This window comes from Branchiostoma lanceolatum, chromosome 2 (assembly GCF_035083965.1).
Source record: "Branchiostoma lanceolatum isolate klBraLanc5 chromosome 2, klBraLanc5.hap2, whole genome shotgun sequence".
Classification (NCBI taxonomy): Eukaryota; Metazoa; Chordata; class Leptocardii; order Amphioxiformes; family Branchiostomatidae; genus Branchiostoma; species Branchiostoma lanceolatum.
Genome location: NC_089723.1, coordinates 17,751,511 through 17,776,821, shown reverse-complemented (window position 1 = coordinate 17,776,821; position 25,311 = coordinate 17,751,511). Strand labels below are relative to the sequence as shown.

Genomic DNA, 25,311 nt, shown 5'->3' with positions numbered 1-25,311 from the left:
TCTGTCTTTAATCAAGGTTTTAAAGTTGTCAGGAAATTGGTTTGCAGATGGTTGACACAGACCTTGTTTCCCCATCATGGGTACATGTAGGATTAGTTCACTTCTGATTGCTTTGTGTGGACTGGAGACATGTAAATGCCAGGTGGCTTCTAAGGTTGCAGTGGTCAGTTCTCAAACTCAAATAATCATATAAAAGTGATCCATCTTTTAGTTTAATTATTCATTCATTTGTATGGCATGAACACGTTTTTAACAGCCAGGATTGCCCAACTAGCAAATGAAAATGGCTATTTTTAAGGGCTAACCCTAATTTTTTAGTTAATACCCAGCTCTACTTGTACATGTGTTCTTGTATGGACAAATTGTTTCACCAGACTGTTGCCATTTCATTTTGTTATTGAAAATATGTCAAAAGTGTATCGCCTAATTATGAAGGTGTGAAGAAACATGACGTATCAAGTTTCAGTTTTCATTAACATCTCACTCAAGCTTGTTTTTTCCCCTCACCAGCGAAAGACTACGAGATTGCCAGGGAAAAAATCGTCCTGGGTGCAATAATCGGAGAGGGTCAGTTCGGAGATGTGCATAGAGGAGTCTACAAATCCAAGGTAACAAAAGCTTTGTTTTCATCTAACTATGGAAGGAACAGTCGTGTCTCTGTTTTCTAGATTGAAAACTTGATACTTGAAGGGCTGTAGTATAGCTTTGTACAGTTACTGCTGGGAACATGTGGAAACACTTTGGATGGTTAATCTGACAATGTCTCATTTCATTGACTTTGACAGACTTAAAAGTGAAAACAAAAGTCGCTATTGTTCTCTTTTGGAGAGACCTTTCTTTGGGGAATGCCAGGCTGATATCACCCATACTGTCTTTTTGACCTCTACTAATTCGTACATTTCTCATTAAAAACAGGAATGGCTTATAAAGGTTATGGAAAATCTTTCAAAATTTGGAGAAATTGTTCTAATAGCCTACTCTCCAAGCAGAGGTTGAATGGGCAGATTGTCACCGTTTTATCATATGCCGTCATTTTTTGTCGCTAGCCCATTCCAAATGACGGCATATGATAAAACGGTGACAATCTGCCCATTCAACCTCTGCTTGGAGAGTACTAATAGCCAGACCCCCAATGGAGTTTTCCGGTAGTTTTAAGTTTGCGGCAGTGCTATAGTCACATACTGCTACAGTATTGGACAAAAATGTTTGTGGTGGTTTTAATTTCTGCATTTACAGTAACTATTTTAGAGATTGGGGGTCTGGCATCCAGGCTAGTGTGTTCTAATGGTTTTTGTAGATGAGGATAAAAAATCATTGTGATTTCTGTGAGTCTCCCAAAGCTTTACCAGACCTACAACTAAACTAAACAGAACACCCAAACTCAGAACAACATCTGGCACAGGGTCAGAAGGTGACCGGAGTCACCAGAGGTAACTTTGAACTCCAAACGGAAGATGCTGGGGCATCATTTGTGTAAGTTACCCTGCTGGGACCCTTATGTGGCACCCCAGAAGGCACCACATCAGCTGAAAAGGAAGCTGGTAATTTGTGGACCGTGAAGCCAGCGCCATCAAAAAACACTGCAGAGGAAATCATCTACTTACTCTGCCATCAGAGAAAGCAAATAAACACCCATTATAGACTAACTTCAACTCAATTTGCAACCCTATATGATTTACTGCTTTGGTAGTTTGAAATGTTTGTGCAGCGTAACAGACAGTTTATTTCTCTGTAGAATCACAACATTTGCTATTATTTCAACGACTGATAGTTTTGTGATTTAGCAGTGGAGCTAACCTGGATGCCAGACCCCCAATCTCTAAGAGATACTGTGAATGCAGAAATGTTCGCGTTGGTTTTATGTTTGCCGTTTTTGCGGCGACTTTTCACTGCGAGCTTAAAGCCACCGCGAGCATTTTTTTCCAATACTGTAGTAGTATTTGACTATAGCACTGCCGCGAACTTAAAACCACCGCAAACACTCCGTTTTCACCTTAGCACGAAACAAAAACCATGCAAACTTAAATGCATAGTATCTATCATGTGGAGATAGATATTTTAGAGATTGGGGGGTCTGGCATCCATGCTACAGTGGAACTGGAAGCCAAGAGAAAAGCAAATCTACTTGACTAGCAATCATAGCAGAATATCTGCTGGCCAGATCCATTTCCTGGAGATTTACCAACATTCCGTCAAACTTTCAAAGAAAAAAAAAAGGTGCAGATGATGTGAAACATGTGGCATACTTCACAACGATTTCAATCACTGCAGTGGTGGTACATACATGTCATACTTCAGGGAATTTTCTTGGTAGAGCCACTATCAAGTTGGTAACCTTGTCTGCTCCTGGCACTTTGCCTGTGTTAGCTTTGGATTAAAGTCCTAATGTCCTTACCATGGTTACCTCTGAGGGGGTGTGGGTATGTATTTGAGACTTAGTCGCTAAGAGAAAATATTTGATTCCAGCCACCATTCAGCCAAGTGAACAAACTCTGCTCATTTCCAGTTCATATCAGTGTTCCCGCTGGACAGTTGTTTTGGATCTGTGAACATCTTTTTTTTTTGCAATGGATGCCTTCAACTGATCTTCTATGGGGGCATCCAATATATTACATCTGAACATGATCATTAATATTGCCAAAAACCTGTGAATAATACGCCCAAGTTGCATGAATATGACGTACAAAAGAAATGTATGCAGTATGTTATTCCAAAGCTTCGAATTGAAATCTGCCTTTGAAAATGCAGAAATTAGCATTTCTAGGTTAGATTTAGAAATTCCACAATTTTCTCCACAATCCATAGAGCCAACAATCTTGTTATTTGTAACTCATGTCAATGACCTGATTTTGACTGTGCAGCAGCCATGTTTGTGGTACTGATGTGGGACAAGCCAGAGGAATTCCTGGCATACTGACCCTGATTATTTGGGTAATCAAGTGTGTCAGGAGCAGCCTGTTACTGATGTATGTGACCTCTGAGTTGACCTTGGAGATGTAGAACGTTGGAACGGGATGGCACATTCCCAATCAAGGACGTTTTAACATCCTTGTCCCAATCAAATAAGCAAGATTCTAGGTCGAATAAACAGTCCAGATAAAGAAAGACGGTAAAAAGAAGAAGAAAAAAAGGTTTATTAAACTCATTAAACTAGAACACCAACACAAATGTTTCTTTGTCAAGGGAACTTATGGAAGAACATATTGTTTAGCATGAAATCTTGTCTGTATTGTATACAATCTAAATTGATTATTATAGAGAATAGGGGTGGATACCAGTTCGCTGGACCTGATTCGGACCTTTATACATGTAACATCCAAGAACCGAGTCCAAAAAACCTGAAAGCCTAAAACCTGAGTCCCAAAAAACTGAACAAAGTACAAATATATGTTTCTATTTTGTTTGATAAAAAGTGTTTTGAGTCTCCCCTCTGACAAAAAAGGTATTTAAAATAAGTGCAACATTCAAATATCAAACACTGGTTTATCTTGAAAGTCAACATCAACTGGACAGGATAAGGTCCAGGTTCAGGTCTGGACCTGAACCTAAATCTCTGGACCTAAACTTGGACTTGGACCTTATTAAGCCAAACCGGTATCCACCCCAAATAAAGAAGATTCAACTACGGTATTTTCAAACACAGGGATTAGACTCATGGAGTCTTCTGCCATCTGTGCTCGGAAATAGTTGAATTGTTTCATATTATCTACATATACATGTACAAGTAGGTCTGACGTATAATAGAAGTAAATTGATATGTATTTGCTCCAAATTAGGATTTCAAACTCTGGCAAATTCCTTTACATGTACATGTACATGTATGTACCAGCATACCTGCACTGAATTTTAAGTCAAGAAGTAACAGATGTTTCTTAGTGTGGTGTCGATGATTGTTGGGATTGAGAAAGAGGAGGACAACAGGAGAAACTGGAGCATGAAAATCAGTTGTTAGAGCACCTCACTGCTGTTGTATAGGTACCATATGCCATTCTGCATGTCCCAAATTTGTCTTGTTTTCTGTCCTACCTGTTAGTGTTACCTAGCCTGGATACCAGACCCCCAATCTCTAAAATATCGGCAGTGTGGGGATAGATGAGGGCCTGCATGCCCCTTTTACGTAGAGCGTAATCGGCCGTTTTAATTTTACGTAGAGCGTTGCCGACCACTCCATGATTTAGCGTAGAGCGTAGGGGGGGCATTCTGAATTTAGCGTAGAGCGTATGGAGGCTTTCTGAATTTAGCGTATTACGTAGCCGGCCCTCCGAATTTAGCGTAGAGCGTTGTCGGGAAACCCCCCCCAACCCCATGCAGGCTCTCATAGATATTTTAGAGATTGGGGGTCTGGCATCTAGGCTACCTGTTACCCCGAGTCATCAGATCTGGCTTTCCATTTGAAACATTGAGAAAATGTCCAGAAAATTACTGTGATGCCTTTTGTTGACCAGGTTGAGGTGAACATGTTCAAAGACTTACATATACTTTATGTGGACATTCTATTGATTACATGAAGGACCTCTCTTTTACCTGTATTCCATAATTTAACATCTTTGAATCTGTCAAAAAATGAACATGACAGAGTGACCAAGCCCAAGGTCATCACTCCTGATCTTATCAACTGTTTCCCAACTTCAACATCCTTGTTGTCCTAGTACGGGTCCTGTACTTTGGAATGAACTCGCTACAGAACAAAGAAAACACACTGCTGTATCGGCTTAACTTTTAGAAATAGACTTTGTGAGCATTAGGACTGGTACCAAGTTTTAGATTGTTATATTCTAGACATGATCCTTGTGCATATGTCTTAGACTAGAGTATATTGTGTATTTGTATCCAAGGAGCCTGAAAAACAGGTCAAGAGACCTGAGTGTGTCCACTGGAAAAATTAATGAATGAAATGTTTTCTCCAGGAGGAAGGCAACCTTGACGTTGCAGTGAAGACGTGTAAGATGGACTGTACAGACACAGTAGCGGAGAAGTTCCTGGAGGAGGCGTACACCATGAAGCAGTTTGACCATCCTCACATCATCAGGCTCATCGGGGTGTGCACAGACAGGCCCATCTGGATCATCATGGAGCTGGCAAACTTTGGGGAGGTAGGGGGCCTTGTCTCATTAACCAACCTGGTGTAGATAATTGACGGATGATTTATTTGCCAAAAATAAATCAAAATTTGTTGGTGATGAAACAGTTCCCTGTGAAGTAACATGTACGATTAATTTGCTCTGAATTGTATACTAGTATGACTCAGATCATAGAGCTGTGCATACAAATGTATGTATATAGTAGATAAAGTTGAAGAACAATATAATTATAAGGCCTTACAATTGGTTACATTTTGCATTGCTGCACACATTTTACAAAGGTAAACTTATACAATCATATTTTATCCCAGTATCCCTAAAAGAACAGTTCCTGGTGGTTTCTGGACTGTTTTACATGGGTACTATATGTCATGAGGTATCTATCAATCCACAAAGATGTACAGTCAAACCTGTCTATAGCGGTCACTCAAGGGACTGGCCAAAACTGGCCGCTAAGGACAGGTGGCCGCTATGGAGAAAATGTTGATTAATTGACCACGAGTGACACATGTTTTCAGTACCCACTGAGCACATTTATTCACCGTACAGTACACATGTAAACATTACATAGGTAAGGCACATTTTAGAAATTCGATTGTTGTTCTTTTACTTCTATTATGGGCTTGAAAAAAGAATTATTGTATCTGCCAACTCCAAAATCCATGGTTTGCTCGAGCTTCATGTCTGAACAGACCAGCATCGCCATACTCAACTCTTGATCCTTCGCGACTGCTTCGCTGCCGGCAACCGCGTCACCAACGAGTTTTAATCATATGAAACAAAGTTCTTCGCAGCAAAATGCCCCCTAGTTAGTATAGAACAAAATATATGTTGCTCAGTTGCCACTTACTGTTCGTTTTCGACCGTTTTTAAACATAAAATCGTGGCGACAATTTTCCTAATCTGTTGTTGTTTACTTGTCATGATCAGCTTCTACCATTATGCTAATAGGGTAATGAGAGGAAGGTCGCTCTTTTGAGGGCTTTTTTCTTTTCAGAAAATTGCAACAGCCCAAATTTTACAAGATAGTAATGTTATCCATATTTAGTTTGAAGCTTTTGGTTCAGTAATTATCCTCAGTGATAGTTTGCAGCAAAATTAATTTAACACACTATACCTCCGCAACAGTGGTGTCTTCCGATGACCTTTATGCTGCTCCGCCATATTGAAAATCATGTTTTTTTAGGCACATTTTCGGATGAATTCCCGGGGAAAACGGAAATATTGGGCCGACATTGAAATAATTCGCCAACTTAGCGCATCAGATACATGTGCGGGTTGTATTTTCCAAAAACTTCCGTCATCTTTGTCCAATCCAAATGCACAGAAATAGTCAAATATTCTACGATGTACAAACGCAAGCCATGTGAAGAAATACTTGACTTCGCGCGCGTCAAACCATGGATAATCTAACGAAGATAAAACATTCTTGTTTTCTTTATTATTATCCTGTCAAGTTGAGTTCACATAAACTTGATAACTGCATTAGAAAATGAAGATTTTGAACCCGGCGTGCGGTGGCGATGCGGCTTCCACCGGCGCACATTGGCCGTTATCGGCAGTGTTACTGTACTCGCGGGACCGAAAATCGTCTGGCCGCGACCGCGTTGGACAGGTGGCCGCTATAGCCTAATTCTTAATGCTTATGTCAATGGGAAAAATCCAAGGGACCGACAAAAAGTGACCACTATGGGCAGGTGGCCGCTATGCAAAGGTGACCGCTAATACAGGTTTGACTGTATAGCATACAGGTCAAACTGTGCAGGAAATCAGACTCATTTCTGCCATGTGTGTTTCTGGTAAAGTTGCCTGACCCTGAAGGTCCTGGCATCAGAGCTGCATGCTGTGGGGTCAGCAGTGACAGCCTGTCCCCAGAGAATACATGTCAGGCCCCTCACTCTGTCTTCCACACCTGATAAGATTAGGAAACCAAACACAAGCCAGGCACATTGTGTTCCTATCAGTGTCAAACCTGAGAAATGTTGATTGGCCAGATGTTGATGTAGGAAGAAACACAGGAACTGCTTTTGGAGCTGCCCAGTCAATCCAATAGTGCAAAAGGCTGGCTTTCATTCTTCTTTTGTCACCAATCACTCCTGGTTACAGGTTTGCGTAGCAAAACCTTTGTTGGACCCATTGGCATGTGTGGTGGCCGCCATCTTGAATTGTGACGTCACATGGTCGCCATACCATTTTATTGGGAGGGGTGTTTTTTAGGGGGTCGCTAGCGTTCTCTCTATTTTTAAGAAATCGGCACACAAATATTACACATTCAACTCAAATAGATAGAAAAAATCAATACCAATTCATATTTATAAAAAGACCGCGTAATCGCTAAACTAACATAGCATATACATGTACTTAACTCTAGTTTGTTTTTAGTTTGAATGCAGGTACATGGCAGTAACAAAATACAACAAGAAACATGCACCATATTGATGATATTGAATAAATGAATAAAAAAGAATAAATGAAATCACATTTGACTCATGGTGCCAACTGATATTTTAAGATTTAAAAGTGACCTGTAGTGACAGATAGATTTTTGTCATGAAAATCATAATTTGTAAACTGCTACAAACCCTTTATAAACAAACACCTTTCCTCAAATGTATGTTTTCATGCAGTAACTGATATGGCAGCAGCCAGCTCATTCAGTATTATTAAGTTCAGGGGTCTCTGGCATTGTGCCTGTTTGACTATTGGGTGTTTTGAATTCAATAGTATTGATGTCTGTTTCTGCAGCTGAGGTCATTCTTGCAGTCCAACAAACAGAGTCTGGATCTGGCAACCCTTATCCTCTATGCATACCAGCTCAGCACAGCATTGTCGTATCTAGAGAGCAAAAAATTTGTACATAGGTGAGTCTATACTGTTATGTTCAGCTTATGAAAAATAAAAACTCACTTAAATGATTTTGAGTCAGATAGAAGGTGGATATTTTAGTTGAACCATTACCTTGTAAGTTGGTATTTACCATAATGTAGATATATCTGTAGTATTTCCAAACAACTGCACATTGTTTTCCCCTGTAGTGTATAAATGCATGCATTGAATGTCTGTACTTTTCTCTCTGTTTTGATATTGTACATGTATGCTGTCAGTGCATAATATCTATATTTGTGGTTGATACAGAGATATTGCTGCAAGAAATGTGCTGGTGGCTGCCTATGACAGTGTGAAACTGGGAGACTTTGGACTCTCCAGATGGGTGGAGGACCAAACATACTATAAAGGTATCATATGAACCATTAGGTATATGTGCATAAATCTATGTAAAACATTATCAGTTCAAATGATTATAAGATAAGAGACAACTCTGATTGAGAGCATCTTGTGGTAAACTGTGCCATCTTACAGCCTGTGGGACTTATTCTGTACTGATCAATGTTGTGTTTTTGTTATATCTAGCATCCAAAGGCAAGCTGCCCATCAAATGGATGGCTCCAGAGTCCATCAACTTCAGGAGGTTCACAACAGCCAGTGATGTTTGGATGTTCGGTAAGGTCTAAATGTGTAATCATTCAATAAATGCACATGACAAGTCGTGAACTACATGTATGTTTAGTAAGGCCTAAGAACTTAAAGCAACATCATGTCTGTATCTCCTTCCATCTTTGACTCTCATTACAACAAAGTGACATACATGTACTACTGTAAGTAAAAGTACTTGATTGTACGGTAGGGGGTAAAAGGAGACGTTCCCAAATATTTGCGATGGGTACTCAGAGTGCTAGAAACTCTATTACTGTTTGCAGTGTGATGATCTTTTGGTGGAGATGTATATAAATATTTTAAGATTTTACAGCATCTGTGACTATGCATCACTCACACGCACACACTCACTATCATGTTTATCATCTGTTGTTCCTTGTCACGCGAGGGTTAGATGTGCTTACATATACAATGTAGATGCAGAGGCTTGATGGCAGCCAGCCAGATGCCTCTGTCTTTTGGTTGACACTGTTGGCATACATCTAAATTAGATAATGATTATGTTTCCCAATCCTTGCAGGTGTCTGTATGTGGGAGATATTAATGTTGGGGGTCAAGCCATTCCAGGGGGTCAAGAACAATGATGTCATTGGGAAGATAGAGAATGGAGAGCGACTGGCCATGCCGCCCAACTGTCCCCCTAACCTCTACAACATCATGACCAAGTGCTGGTCATACGAACCCTCCAATAGACCACTTTTCAGCCATCTTAAAGAACAGCTTAGGTACGTCTTCACCCTCTGTTATCTGTGTTATATCATCACTGTCTGCTGTTGAAATTGTGATTGATGTGTGATGTATGATTTGTTGATTATGATTGGCAGTTCTTTTCTGTCATGTTCTTGATCTTCTTGCTGTATTGTGCTGTTCACTTTCTGTTTTCTTTCCTCTATTTGTTGTTCCCTGTTTATCAACTTTGACTTCTGTTCAATTTCCCTGTATTTACAACCAAAGGAAAATAGATCTATTTTCACCAAAAAAAGCAAACATCAAAATCAACAAGAAGGTGAAACAACTTTTGCAATATTCTGTGATGATATTCCAACCAGGAAAGTTCCCCAATATGGCGAAAAATATACATTCTTGCCAAGCAGCACCCTAAAGCGGTTGTCAAAGTGAACACAGCAGACTCTTACAAATGTAGGTTGTAGTGTGGTACCACAGGGAGGAATTACATTCTAGGCCTGCATCTCTTCTGTAAAAGACATGAATGCTCCTATCTGACCAAAATATATTATCAGAGAGGGTTTTAAGGAGGTTTGTACATCTATATGCAAATTTCTAATTTACGCAACCCTCAGATCATTTTGTTGTTCAAGGCAAATGTAACTTACCCTGAAACCAGGCTGTTTTGCACTTCATATGATGTCAACTGACCTTTAGTTTTGATATGATTGCAAAAACAGTCAATTTCTGGACCTGTTCGAGAGGTTACTACATGGCTGTCTCCAGGACCTGTTTTTCCGTCCCAGGACAGAAATTTGCTTGTTAGGGCGGACAAAAATTTCATCCTATCCATCCAAAAAATCAAAACTTTATGACATTTGTAGGCTTAAAATCACAGATTTAACAACAATAGCAACTACTTGGGCCCCTAGAGACAATGGAAAAATGAAAGCTGGTGACAGCCCTGGGTTACTGAATGCATTGACAGTCTTTCCTGTGGTACCAATACAGTACAACCTACACGCCAGTCTGTGTGTTGACTTTGTAGTGTTGCCTTCTTGCAGGGTCATTCACAGACTGGAGAAAAAGTATCAGGAAAGGGAAAGACGTAGACTATCCCGCAGGTTCAATAGGCACGTGAGATGCAGACCTCTTTCCTTGCAATGCAAGAACATCTCACATACTAGGCTGTGTGTGACTGCACTCTCTACTGACTTGTTGTTGCAGTTTGGCATCATACGTGTCATGTGTGCACTACACCCTACAACTGAATGGCATTTTGCCTGCAACTCTACAGAGTATTAGTTGTAGTGAACTGTTTACACCATGTACATTTCCTGCATCAAGAAAGCCGTTTTTAGTTGATTTTTTAGTAATTTGAGGTTCTGCTGATAAACACCCTGAATAGGCCCGCTATCGCTCGGTAACGTTACCTCCCATGGTGGCCCTACCCCTTCAAGCTGGTACAATCGCTTCTGGCGACGTCACCACCAGAACAGCTTTCAGCCAATCAGAGGGTTGGCTTAAGCTCATCTATAGCAAAAGGGCAAAGGACGCTGGGATGCTATCAACCAATCAGGTTACGTCTTACATAGCTACTTTGGGTTCAGAGCAAAAATAACGGCTGTTTGTGCCAAATAAGGCTAGCTCATTAATTATTCATGAGCAACTGTCAATAACGTCGCCAGAAGCGATTTTACCGGCTTGAAAGGGCAGGATCGCTATGGGAAGTAACGTTACCAAGCAATAGCGGGCCTGTTCGGGAGGGTGCTGATAAAGTGTACACAGAAATAGGATATACTTCCCCATTGCTCCACTAAACATCACTTACAGTAAACCACAGCAAGGCTGTCATCTCTCCATTGTTTCCAACCCACAGATTGTTTATTGTCAGTGTTTCTTCACCCTTTGTACTCAATCTCTTCTCACAGAAAATGGCAAATGTTGACTCTATGTAGAGCTCAGAACCATTGGCCATGCTCTTGTGAATCGTTCATCGAGTGTGTTTTTTATTGTGGTGGCAACCAATGACTTAAAAGAGCCTGTGTATACTTGTACACATAGGCTCATACAACCAGCATGAACTAACTGCTAATCCTTGATGATCTTTTGCTAGTGTTTACATCTGAATATATATGTTAGGCTTGAGGATGGCCATATATGTGGTTTGCACATAATCTTCAAAGTGTTGACATTCCCTTGTGTCAAATGTAACTGTATAAAATACTCTTGGCTATTATAGTTGTCTATTGGCTAAGAAATTTTTGTTCCTCTAAGACTTAGTATTACAATAGCTATAACTAATACGGAAAACATACAGCAAGCAGAGAGCATCAAAGAACAATTCCTGCACTATCTTCTGCACTACAATTTGCTTAATATCTTCTCTCCCTTCTTATCTATTTTCTCGCTGCCTGCTTTGAACAAAAAGGTCTCTTGTTTGCATGTACAAGTCCCAGAACAGGAGGTAGGTAGAGTGTGCAAACTAATCGCCTGATTTCTTGCAGTTTTGAACAACAGAATTATGTGTGTTTGTGTCTACACATGTATAATTTTAGCCCTCGTGTATGTAAGTTGCAATCTAACTATGTGGAATGACTAATCACAAGATATTGTACATGTGGGTGCACGGTTGTTGATTTTACTTATATGTACATATACACTGCAGTATTCAAATGTCCATTCATGTAACTTTTGTACTGATGGTTTCAGTCTCATCCTTCATGAAGAGAGGATGGCCATGGATGCAGCTATGCATAGAGATGCCAGAAGAATGAACCAGTTAGCATGGGGTGAGTAAGGATTCTACTCTACTAGTGTTATGAAAGATCCTGTAGACATTATCTGGAAGTATTTTTAATGATGTTTGCATGGCAATGAGATCGTCTATTTTACAGGAAAATGTTGTGAATGTACTTGTTAATGATTAAGTGTTGTACTTCTGTTCATAGGTGTGGGTTATGGAGAGGACCAACCACCTCCAAAGGTAAACATTCATATCCCTATGATTAAGTGATTTAGACAGGACATCATACATTTGTACAACACTCGATCATTCATAATATTCCTATGATTTAGACAGCACATCATACAGCACTCATTCATATTCCTATGATTTAGACAGGACATCACACAGCACTCATTCATATTCCTATGATTTAGAGTGCTGTATGTTGTGAACATCCCTATTTTTTTAGAGAAGATCAGTTGCAGTGATACATGTATATTCGTGTAGTCATAGTAAGATACTTTTTGAAAAGATGTAGATTTAGTGAAAGCAGAATTTCTTTCTTTTTAGTTTTATATCTGTATAGCTGGTATAACCACCCATTAGCATAACACACCAGCTTCACACGCCACTAGTCAATAATGATTATGAGCCATAACATCTTTTTCTTGGGATCATTATTTGTATCCAAGCATATCAGGACATTTTAAGCATGTCCATCATTGCCTTTTACAGCCCAGCAGACCAGGCTACCCCAGCCCCAGGTCCAGTATGGGGAACCTGTTGGACCAGGGCTACCCTGTGGGGATGCTGCCCTCCCAGTCCAACCCTAACCTGGCCCTGGACCTGCCGCCATGGGGGAACAACAGCATGCCAAACCACTATCAGGTGAGGCAGGGGGAAATGCTGTGGTAGATATACAAATGTAGAATCTAAAGAACATGTAAATGTGGCTATACACTGTACATATACAAATACTGTACTTTTCTGGGGTATTATTTTGCGATTGAAATAGTTATGTAGTGCAGTAGTTTTTAACGGGAGACGTATTCACAGTGTCAGGAATTTGCAGTGGAGAGGTGACTGCACTACGACTACGGAGGGAAAACGCTGTGGAAATTTCACAATTTACAGTTACTATAGTTGTTCACAAAGTTCAGAAGAGTGTAAAGGAAGCTACAGGAAAATCTGATACATCATTTGTACACACTCATGTAAGACAGTTTTCTTTTAACCTTTAAAAACGACATGTTTGACATTAAAGTAAAAGTGTGACAAAATCACCTTCTATCTTGATTCAGATTTACTAATTGTCAATCCCTGTGATGAAGTGTAGCTTCCTTCATGTGCCCTTCCTCCCCCAACATTCAATCACATTACTGCCTGTACCACTGCTGTATTAACACTTTGGAACAGCCTCGACCTTGATTCACATTAGGCTGCACCAAGTAATTTTTATGGATGACGTCCTTTGGAGACCCTAAATCTAATGCGAGAGCGCGGAAAAAAAACAAGAGGGGCCGAAAAAAACAAGATGCCTAGATTTGAAATATAATAGTCGACGACACATGTTAGGACATAAATTGAATGAGAGAACACAGTGTAACAACTAATAATTATTCTATTCATCATGAAAACAGCAATAATTTGAATAAATCAGTTGAAGTTGAACAGCCGTTGTTGTCCTGTCCTGTTTCTTTCCATATCCCATTGATTTGCGGCACTGTCGTAACTCTTTGGTCATAGTTACAGGAAGTGGAATTTCTTGTTTTTTTCTGGGAACAGACCAAAATCAATGCGCGCGCGGACGTCATCCATAAAAATTACTTGGTGTAGCCTTAATTCACATTGCTTGCTGAATGTTGCAATGCTCATCACAATATGTATATGCTAGTAACATTAAGGCTTTGCTGACGGATGCTCGTAATTACAGTAATTTGGCTCTGCTATACTGAAATGACAAATGAATGATAGAAGAATGTCAGGGTTTTTTCACAACTACCTCACTTTCAGCACATTACACTTGCACATGTTTGTAGTGGTCTTTGAATTGGTTTGCCATAATCACACAAGTCAGAGATAATTGTTGCGCACCATATGTACATGTCGATCTTATGCACATAAGTATGTTTTGAGTAACTGTTAAACTCTGTTTAAAAAGTTTGGCATGTTACCTCTATTTCCTCAATGAATATGGAAAAGTCAAAAGTATACCATTGTACATGAGTGTAAATGTCAAGTCTGTATACTTTGGCAGTCTTGTACTTGTCTTGGCACTGTTGCCTTGTGTTCATACTTTATGGACAGTTTATTCACCGTCTCTTGCATTTTGTCCTTGTCGCCCGCTCTGCCCTAGCCACCTCCTGCTAACACCCTCCACCCCCTCCACACGTCATGGTCCAACCCCAACCTGGCACAGTCTCCCCGGAGCTCCTGGGGTCCCCCGCCCCCCCACTACCAGGTTTGTGTCGTGTGTGGGTAGACTAGCGTGTGCAAAACTGATTACTGCAGACCAATGGGAGAAAGTCCTGCAGGACACACTGATTCAGCCCTCTGATACCTTGAGAAATGAAAACTACAGTCATCTAGGATTATTGGTTTCCCTTAATTTTCATTCCTTAACCATGATCAGGCCCAGGTTATTTGTTCTTTTTGAATAGTTTTCTAATCAGTGTTGTTTTGTTTGCAGTGCTGAATTAACATTTTCTGTTGATGCTGATATTGTGTCTGTTGTTGTGTGTTTGTTTTCCTTTTTTTCAGTCTCTAATTTGTGCATATATGATTTTTTTCAAAGTTACATGTACATGATCACTAATTCTGTGATTGTGCAGTGTGTGTCGTTTGATGTTTGTCTTTATGTTTAAACAATGATAATCATCATGAAGATCAAGTAACACTGTTTGATACATATTTCCTGTGTTGCAAAGTTGAAAGAACTATTATAGTTCTCACATTTTTATCTGTTGTACTTTTGTTACAGTACTGTATAGTTAGATTGTGATAAAACTCCAGGTAAACTTGCTTTCCTCCAACAGGTGTCTAACATAGAAGGTGTGCTATCACCTGGCCACTACCAGACACCGCCCGGTCTGAACCGCCTCTCAACCGGGTCGGCAGACGGGGAATGGAACAGACCACTCAGTGTAGAGGTGAGACAAGAATGAACAATTTCATGTCTGTGTGCGGCCTCACCAGCGTGAACCCGCTGGACAGAGCCGTTTGGAAGCGTGGTGTGAAGATTAGCCTGTGTTAGGGAACGGTTCAACCCTGCAGCAGTATAACCAGATACTGAATACTACTTCTACTACCAGTGAATGGTTTGTGCTTGTAATAGGCAGCCTGACAGCAACCCCTCCCCATGGGCCATAAAGAAGTCTTGCGTCGGAAACGGCAATAATGAAACTTGTCTTCTCCAGGAATCACAGGGGGGGCCTTTATTTTACTGAATAGACAAGCAATCAAGAGAGGGCTGACAGTAATGCTTAACAAATCAAGAAGATATAGCACTTTTTATGTCACACACGGGCTGTGATAATGTTCGATGTGGGTGTTCCTGATCAGTCTGTATCTTACAGTATCACACGCCTGTGCTACTATCGTGCTGGCTTCCACTGCACCGCAATGGACGATTTGGATGTTGGAATTGATGTACATCGTACTTACAATATTTGTTTGAGGACATTTCGCATTCTCGGTTTTTTTTTAGCTTGGTCCCAGTCCTCCTGTGGGTCGGATCTCCCTCCAGCCTTTGGACCCTACGACCCACGGGTCATGCTGGTACCTTGGGTTGTGCAGAATACACCATGTTGTATTCTTTATGTACATGTACATGTATCCTCAGTTCTTTTAAATGATTTGACTGTATTTGGTTGTTCTGTGCTCAGGAGAGGGAGGCGATGGAGCGACTGAAGGCGGAACACGCCCTGCAGATGCAGGAGCTGGAGAGAAGAATGATCCAGCAGAAGCTGGAGGCACAGCAGAGGCAGTGTGAGGAGGACCAGAAGTGGCTGCAGAGTGAGGAGGTGGCACTGGTACGGAACCTGCAAAACTCTAATCATTGTCTTTGTCACTATAAAATTTCATTATAAGGCCACACCAATTCAATTTCTTGGTTAACAGATTTTTATTTTCAAAAAAAAAAAAAAATTTTAGAAAAAAAGAAATCATGAAAACCAAAGATTTTTTTTTTTTCAAAAATTTTTTTTTGTTGAAAATAGGCCACACCAATTTAATTTCTTGGTTAACGGATTTTTATTTTCCAAAAAAAAACATTTTAGATAAAAAAGAAATGAAAACAGAAATTTTGTTTTTTTCTAAAAGAATTTTCCCTAGGACTGGGAGATTCAGTATGCAGGAAGGTTAACATTTCCCCCTTGCAAATGGTGGCCACAAACTCCCCTGGCAAATTATTCTCCCTATAGTCAGCATAGTTGAATTTTTTTTTAGTTCGTAAGAAAGAAATGTGGGAAATTCTATAAAAGTATATATATATCAGCTTTCTTTCATGTTAAAAATTGACGTACAAATAGAGATATGTATTATGATACGGGTAGTAGGTATTGTGTAGATGGTAATAGTGGCCGTTGAGACAGAGAGAGAAAAGACTGTTTGTAGACAAACTTCTAGTTAGTATGTTTATACGGAGAGTGGATGGTTCTCATGAATTTTCCAGGGAGAGCATTTTGCTTGTGTGACTGCCTTGTTTCATGGTATTCATGTGCCTTTCCTACACCTTTCATGTGTTTTCCATCAGTTTTCACGTTTAATGCTTGATGCTTGTGTTTCACTCCCTCTTGTGTTGTTCCCTGTTTTTGTGTTGTGTCTGTTGCTTTCGTTGTTGTCTTGTGTCTGCCAGTCTCCTCTGTATGGGACAAAGAAGGTCAGATTTTGTTTTAAAGTCTGTATCCTTCCCTTAAGAACACCCAACATAAAGAATCAGTCCTTCCCCAAGTCAAGCATTGCTTTTTATATTTGTTCCATCATTTACCCATTCCACTAATCCATTGCCTGTATTAACAGTTTTGTGAACATTTGTGTGTATCATGTGTGATATGATAAAGCAAAGAAATTTCAGATTTTGGAGAATAATCCAGGATATAGAAGATGTACAGTCCAGGAAATTCAACAACTTGTTGTTGAGGGTACATGATTTTGAAGAAAAACATTAATGAAAACTTTACCGGGTTAACTTTGTTTTGTAGAGAGAAAGAGAGCATATTCAGAATATTGTCCTTGAATGCAGCTGTTAGAAACGAAACGCACTACTGTAACACCAGTTTTGCTTTAGCTGGATGTCCGGACATAGATCCATGAATACTGTGGTTTTAGTGCAGCTCATCTCTGTACACATTTCCTTTTTGGTGGGAGTTTCTATATATTTCATACTACATGTACATGCATAAGCAAATTTGCCATGTTCTGATTGTGGGTCCTGATTAATGGTAACCTTTTTTCAGTGTCTTGTGTGTGTGTGTGTATGATGATTGTGTGTCTGTGTATTCAGTGTGAAACTCACCTGTCTCTCTGGCTTGTGTTCTCTTGCAGAACCCCATCATCTCCCCAAAGCTGGAGGTAAAGCCACCCAACTGTGTTGCACGTTGTTGTGTTTGTGATACGTGTAGTTGGTGCTGGTGATTGGTTCACCCTTCTAATGTAATCAATGTTACATGTACCTCACAGTGTCTGTGATGTACATTTTTTGTAGCCTGTAACCAAAGTGGCAGGATGTACCTTACATGGTAAACATGGTGTAGAGTTGGTCATCTCTCTTTATTTGATGATAATCTGTCGTGGCATCATGTTGGCATAATGGTTAGGGCCCATAGCCCATAGGTCCTGGGTCTGAGTCCCCTGACATGCAACAGATGGTCTGCCCTTGGGAAAGGCACTTTACATGACTTTCCTCACTCCACCCAGGTGTAAAAAATGGGTACTTGCCTTCGGTTGGGGAGGTAAAAAAAAGGTTGGACTTCCAATACCGTGCCCTGAGACACAGTGGATGAAAACCTACTGCCCTACAGCCTCAAAAAGGCTCTTGGACTACCTTTACCTTTAACTGTCAAGTATCTGTCTAGGTTGTGTGTTCACTCTGAATACGTAAAAAAAGACATGGATTTTTCAGTACTTCAACTGCTACCACTTTGGTGACAAGCTACAAATGTACATTCCTTTTCATTTAACCCCATAAGTTTGTTTTGTTCTAGGCATCATAAGTGTTCGTCAGACCCTCAAGTCCAGTTTTTATCACTGGAGCATGTGTTCTTTCAAACCTTGATTTCTTGTAACATATTTACACCGGTCTTTCCCATGTACTGCTTTGGCAGTCTATGTACCTTTTTATAAGATTAAAATTTTGCAATTATACCAAAAATTTGAGTAACTTGAGGTAAATGTCAAGATGAGAAACAATATACATACAAAACAACTCATCTGGACTAACCCCTGTGAGTTCTGTTTGATCTTGGATTAGTCCACTACTGTAACAGGGGTACTGAGTAGACATGAAGTAGTACATGAGGAAAGGCTATCCAGCACCAGCTGTTCTGTGCATGTGTTTGTTTGTGTGCATGTTTGTTCATCGTGCACTTACAAGTCAGTTGTGACACGTGTGGTGGTGGCATTAATGCACTTCTGAATCACACCTTTTTTCGTCCAAGTGCAAGAAAGTTGAATGATAATTGAGTAATAAGTATCTTTTAAGAGTGCTTTTGAAGGAATCCTACTTCTTTATACAACCTCACAGAACTATGTTGCACATTTATGACCTTGACAACAGTTTAGATTAATTAGAAGTACTTCCACACTCATATAGATTATTTGTTTCTTGATTTTATAGCGTCCCGAGCAGATGCCAGGTCAACCCAACGAAATTGAAGGCAGCCAAACAGACGGCAACGTGCCAGACAGATCCTCCTCACCGGTAAGTCTGACCACAGTTCCACGAGCACCAAGCCCTGCTGTCAGGGTGTACTGTGGTCTTATACAACTACTGTATGATCTTTGTAAAGTGCTCTACATTTATAATATCAGTAACTAAGTGTAACTGTTTATTATGATAAACTTTCTTTAATTGAACAACTGGTAGAAGTTTGTAGAACCCACCTTTTTATCTATACTTGTAATGAAAATTCTCACCCACCCTACCTTTGAATGCACTTACATATATCCTCCCTTTTAGATAGTACATACTTTTGTTTTGTGTATGCTGGCTTAACTTTGTGGCGACTTAACATGCTAGTCCATCCGGAGCATTAATGGACGTAAACTATGGTACCTGTAAAAGCTCCCTCTAATATGAGTTAATATGCATTGTTTGTAATGTGCTGACATCTCATTGCATGCTGATATTAGATCATACAAAAGCATGCTGTATGTAGATGTTGCCATTTAATGCCCATTGCTTGCATTTAGTGCTGAATGAACATGTACCCTTTAAACGTGCATTAGGTATAATATGCTTTATGTAACATTTATAGGTTCAGTTGTGCTCTAACATCCTGAGCATCTATGGCATCATGCTGTATACATGTGCGTGGTGTTTTGCAGTAGAACCCTAGCTTGTAGTTAGACTTTGCATTTAACTGGCCTGCCCAAGCTAATATCTTCTTGCACTCTTCCTCTTCTTACCCACTCTATACTACCCAAAGGCATATGCAGACATACGGAAGGTAAGTGAAGTAAAAGAGAATAATATTATTAAACTTATGATGTGATATTACAGTACAACTAACACATTGATCATGATACAGTAGCTATCTTTGATACAACATGCTACTGTTTGTAACAGACAGCCAATCTGCTGGTTTTGTGATTAAGAATATGTTTTTAAAATTTCTGCTGAAGTAAATTGTTTGGTGAGACAATGTTCTATTCACAGCATATTTTGTTCCTTGTCACATTGTGTGGTATAGAAGGACTTTTTATAATTTTATTCGATTTATGTGTCCATCTGCAAAATGTACATGTATGTTTCAGTGGGCATATTTGATGCCCATAAATACAAGTTTATATACATGTACTTGCTCTTCTTGTATAGAGACCATTTGTAAAAAGGATGATAGTGACGTTTTCATAATTTTTTAAACCAACAAAATACATCAGTCATTGTCATACAGTCATCTTGTGGAACACCGTACGATCTGGCACTGTTGTGGCAAGACATTGGTCAACCTATAGCTACCTGCTTTTATTTACTCGGTCTTTTTTTCCATTTTTCAGAGACCTCTCCCTGAGCTGCCATCCTACCAACAGAGTCCACAACAAGAACCAAACAGCAATGAGCCACCTCCAAAACCTGCAAGTAAGACAACTGCTAGGGACTGAATAGTCTGGATACTAGGATATATTGGAGATTTATTTGTTACACAACCAGTAAAGTTTCACCTGCTGACGTTTCGATGTCTATCAGACACCTCCTTCAGAGCTTCTGACTGGAGTACTGCTTATCACCGCTATAAGTAGCTGAAGTAGGTGGTGCTTTTGCGGCAAGAACACAATCCCAAATGTGTTACTGATTGACATGTGTAAAAAAGAAATCTCCAATATCCTATGTTCTACCAAGCTGATGAAATTATTTTCAGAAGTCTGGATGCTAGCATTGCAGTCTTTGGTAGATCCTTCACATAAACTACGCACAAAAAGTTCGGAAACATAACTTTGGTCGATCATATTTCCGTTATTTTTTTACCGATTTCAATGCATTACATATCATTTAAAAGCTTATTTGATTTCCTTTCCCATGATACCAAACTTATTGTGATTGCGAGTTCATGAAACGAGCATCAGGCCTGCTAAAGTGAGTGGGTCGAAGAAATAAAGTGCCCAGATTACCTTACTATAGTCAAACATGCTATTCCGTACATATTCTTCTGTTGATATTGACTTCTGTACGAGGGTATTGTGAAAACTCAACAAGAATAAACAAGACATATTCATGAAAGCTAAGTTTATTCTTTATCAAAACCAACAATCTGTGTCTTAGTAACGGGTTAGCAAGGAGTCTTAGTAACGGGTGGCCCAGCCACGCGCTGTCGCTTCAGCACGGCACAGACTCTACACCTGCATGCTGGAGATGGTCGGCGATGATCCCTGCCCGGTGTGGGCGGGCGTTATCATCTTGCAGCAAGGCATTCGGCCCCATATTATGGAGGAAAGGGATGGCCACCGGATCAAGTATTGTGTCACGATATCTTTCTGCATTGAGGGTTCCTGGTACAAGTCTTGTCTTTCCCCTGGAGGTTATGCCTCCCCATACCCCAATGTTTGTTGTGAAACAATAACAAAAAATAACACCTGTGGATGACGATACCGTTGCAGGACGCAGGTGGTTATGTGGTGTAAACAATTGGATCTTCGATGTGCTAAAAATAACATTGGATGTTCTGTGTGCTAGAAATAACCTTGGATGGTCGGTGTTCTAAAAATAACCTTAGAACCTGAGGAAACATTATATTGAATCATCATCCGCGCCCATACCGATAGGATGTCACAGCGCACGTATGACACCAACAGGGAATTTTGGGCACTTTTTCTCCGTGACCCACTCACGTTATTAGTCCTGGTACTTGTTCCGTGGGTTTTCAATCACAATAAGTTTGGTATCATAGAACAGGGAATCACACAAGCTTTATAATGATATATAATGCATCAAAATCGGTAAAAAACAACGGAGATATGATCAACCAAAGTTAAGTTTCCGAACTTTTTGTGCGTAGTTTATATAAATGTAGTGTTTACAAAACTGGCCATCCACCTTGTCTTTCTTACATCCAGGACCAGGCCTTCCACTAAGCCCCAGGACGAGTAATGCTGCTGAGTTATCATCACAGAGTCCTCCCCCTACAACCCCTCCTGTAAGTACTGTAACTGTACATACTTCTTCTACATACATCATAACATGCTTAACCTCATGAATTTGAAGACTCCAAGCACGGTACGTAAGACGTCCACAAGACTGTCAGGGTTGATCCACTCACATCGGGAAGGACCTCTACTCTTTTCAATATGTGTGGCAGGTTCTTTCACCGCCTCGAGGTGTGGCTCTCCTCAAACACTCACATGCACATGTATAGTCCTGTGGGTCAATAAAGCCTTACACAAACCAATTTAGAGAAAATGCCTTGTCTATAATCTATCGTCTCCTTGACATCATGATGGCAAGGATACCTTCTTTTTGCTTCTATGTGACAATGTGTATTACAGGTCCAATCACGATCATCTACAGATTTTGAAACACATTGATTGCTATTGTAATGATACAAAAAAAAGTCATGACATTGTTTAGCTCCACTTTTACAAATGTTAGGGGAGGGTATCTTCTGTACATGATTTGCTGAAACCTGCCTTATTACATGTACAGATTACAGATATATATTTCTGTCCTTCCACCAGGCTGAAGCAGCCCCTCCCCCCACCATGGACCTGGACAGGACCAACGACCACGTGTTTGACAACACCACGGGCGTGGTGCGGGCTGTCATGGAGATGTCCAACAAACTACAGTACGCCAAGGCTGACCAGTACGTCATGTTGGTCAAGGTTCGTACGGTCATTCAGCCTCTGTGATATTTTTATCTTAGATTTGTCTTCTTGTTACATTTGAAATAATTCTAATATAGATATGCTGATACAAGTATCAGTCAAACCTGATTTCAGCAACCAGTCAGAGGACTGAGGAACAGTGGTTGCTGAGGACAAGGCAGGGTTAACTATGTAAAAATGGACGCTGGGAGTATTTTAATGTGGCTTGTGACTAGAGGTGGTTGCCTGCCCATCCCGGTTTGACTTTAGTAATAAAAGATTAGATTAAGATCCTGTATATAGCCTTGAAGAGGATATCTTGTACATCTTTATATAGAACATCTCCTTTTACATACTAGTACTATCACCACATGTATGCATCCTATTTATAGCTAGCAGTTGGAAGAGTATTGAGTGCTACTTTGAACAATATTCTTAGTGATTGCTGCCTTGAGCATCTGATACCTTGAGTGCTCTGTTGTTGTTCATTACTGAGATGTGACATTGTCTTTGCAGGAAGTTGGTCTGGCCCTGAAGAGTCTCCTGACCAGTGTGGATGAGGTGACATCAAGGATCCCCGCAGATCTCCACAGGGAGGTTAGTAATGCTTGTACACTCTTGTACTTTTTAAAAACAAGGCTGTCTGAATTTGATCAATGATATTTGGGGGACCATCCCATTCTTTCTGTAATCATCAACAGCATTGCAATTGTAGATGAGTGAGTGATGTTTATCTTTTCAGTAGGTTGTCTACATTGCATCAATGAATGAGTGAGTGAGTGAGAGTATGTGAGTGAGTGAGAGTGAGAGAGTATGTGAGTGAGTGAGAGTGAGAGAGTATGTGAGTGAGTGAGAGTGAGAGTATGTGAGTGAGTGAGAGTGAGAGAGTATGTGAGTGAGTGAGAGTGAGAGAGTATGTGAGTGAGTGAGAGAGTATGTGAGTAAGTGAGTGAGTGAGTGAGTGAGTGAGTGAGTGAGTGAGTGAGTGAGTGAGTGAGTAAGAGAGATACGTTGTCTATGTTGCATCAATGTCAATGAAGTAGAAACTCTTAACACTGTTCACTTCACATCCGGAAAGCCAGTTTCCGGATTCGAAGGCGTCCATCTTGGAAATCCAATTTTCCAACTTTTTTTCTACTGAACATACAGATTAGTTTTACATGTCATTTGAAAGAGCATGATTTCCCTTGCGTTATGGTACCTCTAATTTGGTCATAAGATGTAAAGCTATGAAGATATTCCTTTTTAAAGTTGCCCAACCCATACCTACATTGATTAGGCCTGGCGACTGTACTATTGCCCAGACTTTGCTAAACTGGGGCCACAGGGGGCTAAGAGTGGGCTATCCCAATGAAAATGGGTGATAATTAGTCCTTCCACACTGTTGAAAACCCTCGCATAATGAGTTATCACACCTAGCTAGTCAGTGTAATTAGCACTTATTTGACAATTTTCTCCTGAGGTGAACAATCTGATTTGAACAAGAAGCTCTATCAAGCCTCCTTGATTTGATTTTGCCAGATCACAGTGCTTCATTATTTCAAACTAATAAGCTATGTTGTCAATTAACTTGACTTTGTGACATAGGACATCTGCAAAGATGAAAAAAGTATAATGGACCTTGGTTGTATTCATATAAGCTGTGATAAATATCAATATGTAAAGATGTAACAGTGTAAAACAATTTTGACCTTTTTTAAAGAGACTGGTGGAAGAAACCTTGAAGAAACAAATCAAATTCAACTGTAACAATTCCAATTGTCTTCCCTTGGCCCTCGCCAAAAAAAGAAATGTTAAGAAATCATTGGGAATTTTCATAATTTGTATTTGGGAGATTAAAGAAGCCTCAATGCAAGGAGGTTACAGGCCTTAATATATTAAACCTCCTTTCTCTGAATGTTTAAGATATGCTTCGAGTCCTGAGTTGTGAATTTGTATGTTTGTTAGCAAGGCCTTAGACCATGTTTAACTTGATTGGTGTTTTAATTCTCTTATCGATCAAAAGCCTTGCTTGGGCCATGAATATAACATCTTTATTTGACCAAGGATATATAAAACCTCCTTGGTTTTCCCAAGGAGGTTTAATCTTGGTTTTCCTTAATGGCAGATTTGTCCACTTATAAAAACATTTTGTAACATTATGTAACAAAGCTTCAGGTAGACAATTTGCATAATACTTACTGATCACCCATACAAAAAGAGCGGATAATGATACCTACAAATCAACATGGTTAAGACAGAGCTTGAATGACAATGGTCCATTATTTACACAAGTTTGTTTTGTTGTTGTTGCTTGCTGGCAATGTGACAAGCTGGCCATCTTTGCACAAAAAGATTTACAAAAACCAAGGACACGATAAAATGTCCTTGCAAAAACTTGGCCATGCGGCCTAATAGTTTAATATTTAACAAAGACTTTTTGTTGCGGGACAAATTGAGCAGGCGAGATGAAAATGATACATGAGGTAGTCTGCAACGATTCAGAATAGAATGGTTTTGCAGAATTGTAATCATGAATCCACGTTTTATCAACATAATACTCTTTTTGTGTAAATACCACTAAAATACAAACATCATGGCGTATGGTAGAAAGATGGCGGCAGCCGGCCACGCGCCGGGATCGCGAGGCATTTTCTGTCTTTTTCTTGTCACCAGGACCATGATACATTATTTCATGCCGGAATATAGCAACCTGTGACGTTAACTCATCAAATCATACTGTATTTCGGTAGATTTCAGCCATCTTCATGTGTACTTCGTGTATTTCGGACGTGTATTTCGTGTATTAAGCTGGTGTGTTACGCCTGATGGCGGTTATACCGG

General features: G+C 40.0%; 1 protein-coding gene across 9 annotated transcripts in view; it reads left to right on the top strand.

Annotated features, from left to right (window-relative positions):
* The window catches only part of LOC136427693 (focal adhesion kinase 1-like), a 62,654-nt gene that overhangs the window by 33,033 nt on the left and 4,310 nt on the right, over positions 1–25,311 (top strand). For 4 of the 9 annotated variants that reach the window (XM_066416762.1, XM_066416756.1, XM_066416761.1 and 1 more), the window contains 20 exons: positions 511–608; positions 4,908–5,093; positions 7,827–7,942; positions 8,217–8,317; positions 8,493–8,582; positions 9,097–9,301; positions 11,674–11,709; positions 11,955–12,034; positions 12,194–12,228; positions 12,706–12,858; positions 14,327–14,431; positions 15,006–15,119; positions 15,855–16,001; positions 17,515–17,541; positions 18,806–18,889; positions 19,617–19,637; positions 20,188–20,269; positions 21,742–21,821; positions 22,360–22,506; positions 23,005–23,085. In XM_066416762.1, the coding sequence (XP_066272859.1) occupies positions 511–608; positions 4,908–5,093; positions 7,827–7,942; positions 8,217–8,317; positions 8,493–8,582; positions 9,097–9,301; positions 11,674–11,709; positions 11,955–12,034; positions 12,194–12,228; positions 12,706–12,858; positions 14,327–14,431; positions 15,006–15,119; positions 15,855–16,001; positions 17,515–17,541; positions 18,806–18,889; positions 19,617–19,637; positions 20,188–20,269; positions 21,742–21,821; positions 22,360–22,506; positions 23,005–23,085 (1,988 nt within the window). The remainder of the gene's footprint in view (positions 1–510; positions 609–4,907; positions 5,094–7,826; positions 7,943–8,216; positions 8,318–8,492; positions 8,583–9,096; positions 9,302–11,673; positions 11,710–11,954; positions 12,035–12,193; positions 12,229–12,705; positions 12,859–14,326; positions 14,432–15,005; positions 15,120–15,854; positions 16,002–17,514; positions 17,542–18,805; positions 18,890–19,616; positions 19,638–20,187; positions 20,270–21,741; positions 21,822–22,359; positions 22,507–23,004; positions 23,086–25,311) is intronic. The other 5 variants (XM_066416760.1, XM_066416764.1, XM_066416758.1 and 2 more) reach the window with 5 other exon arrangements.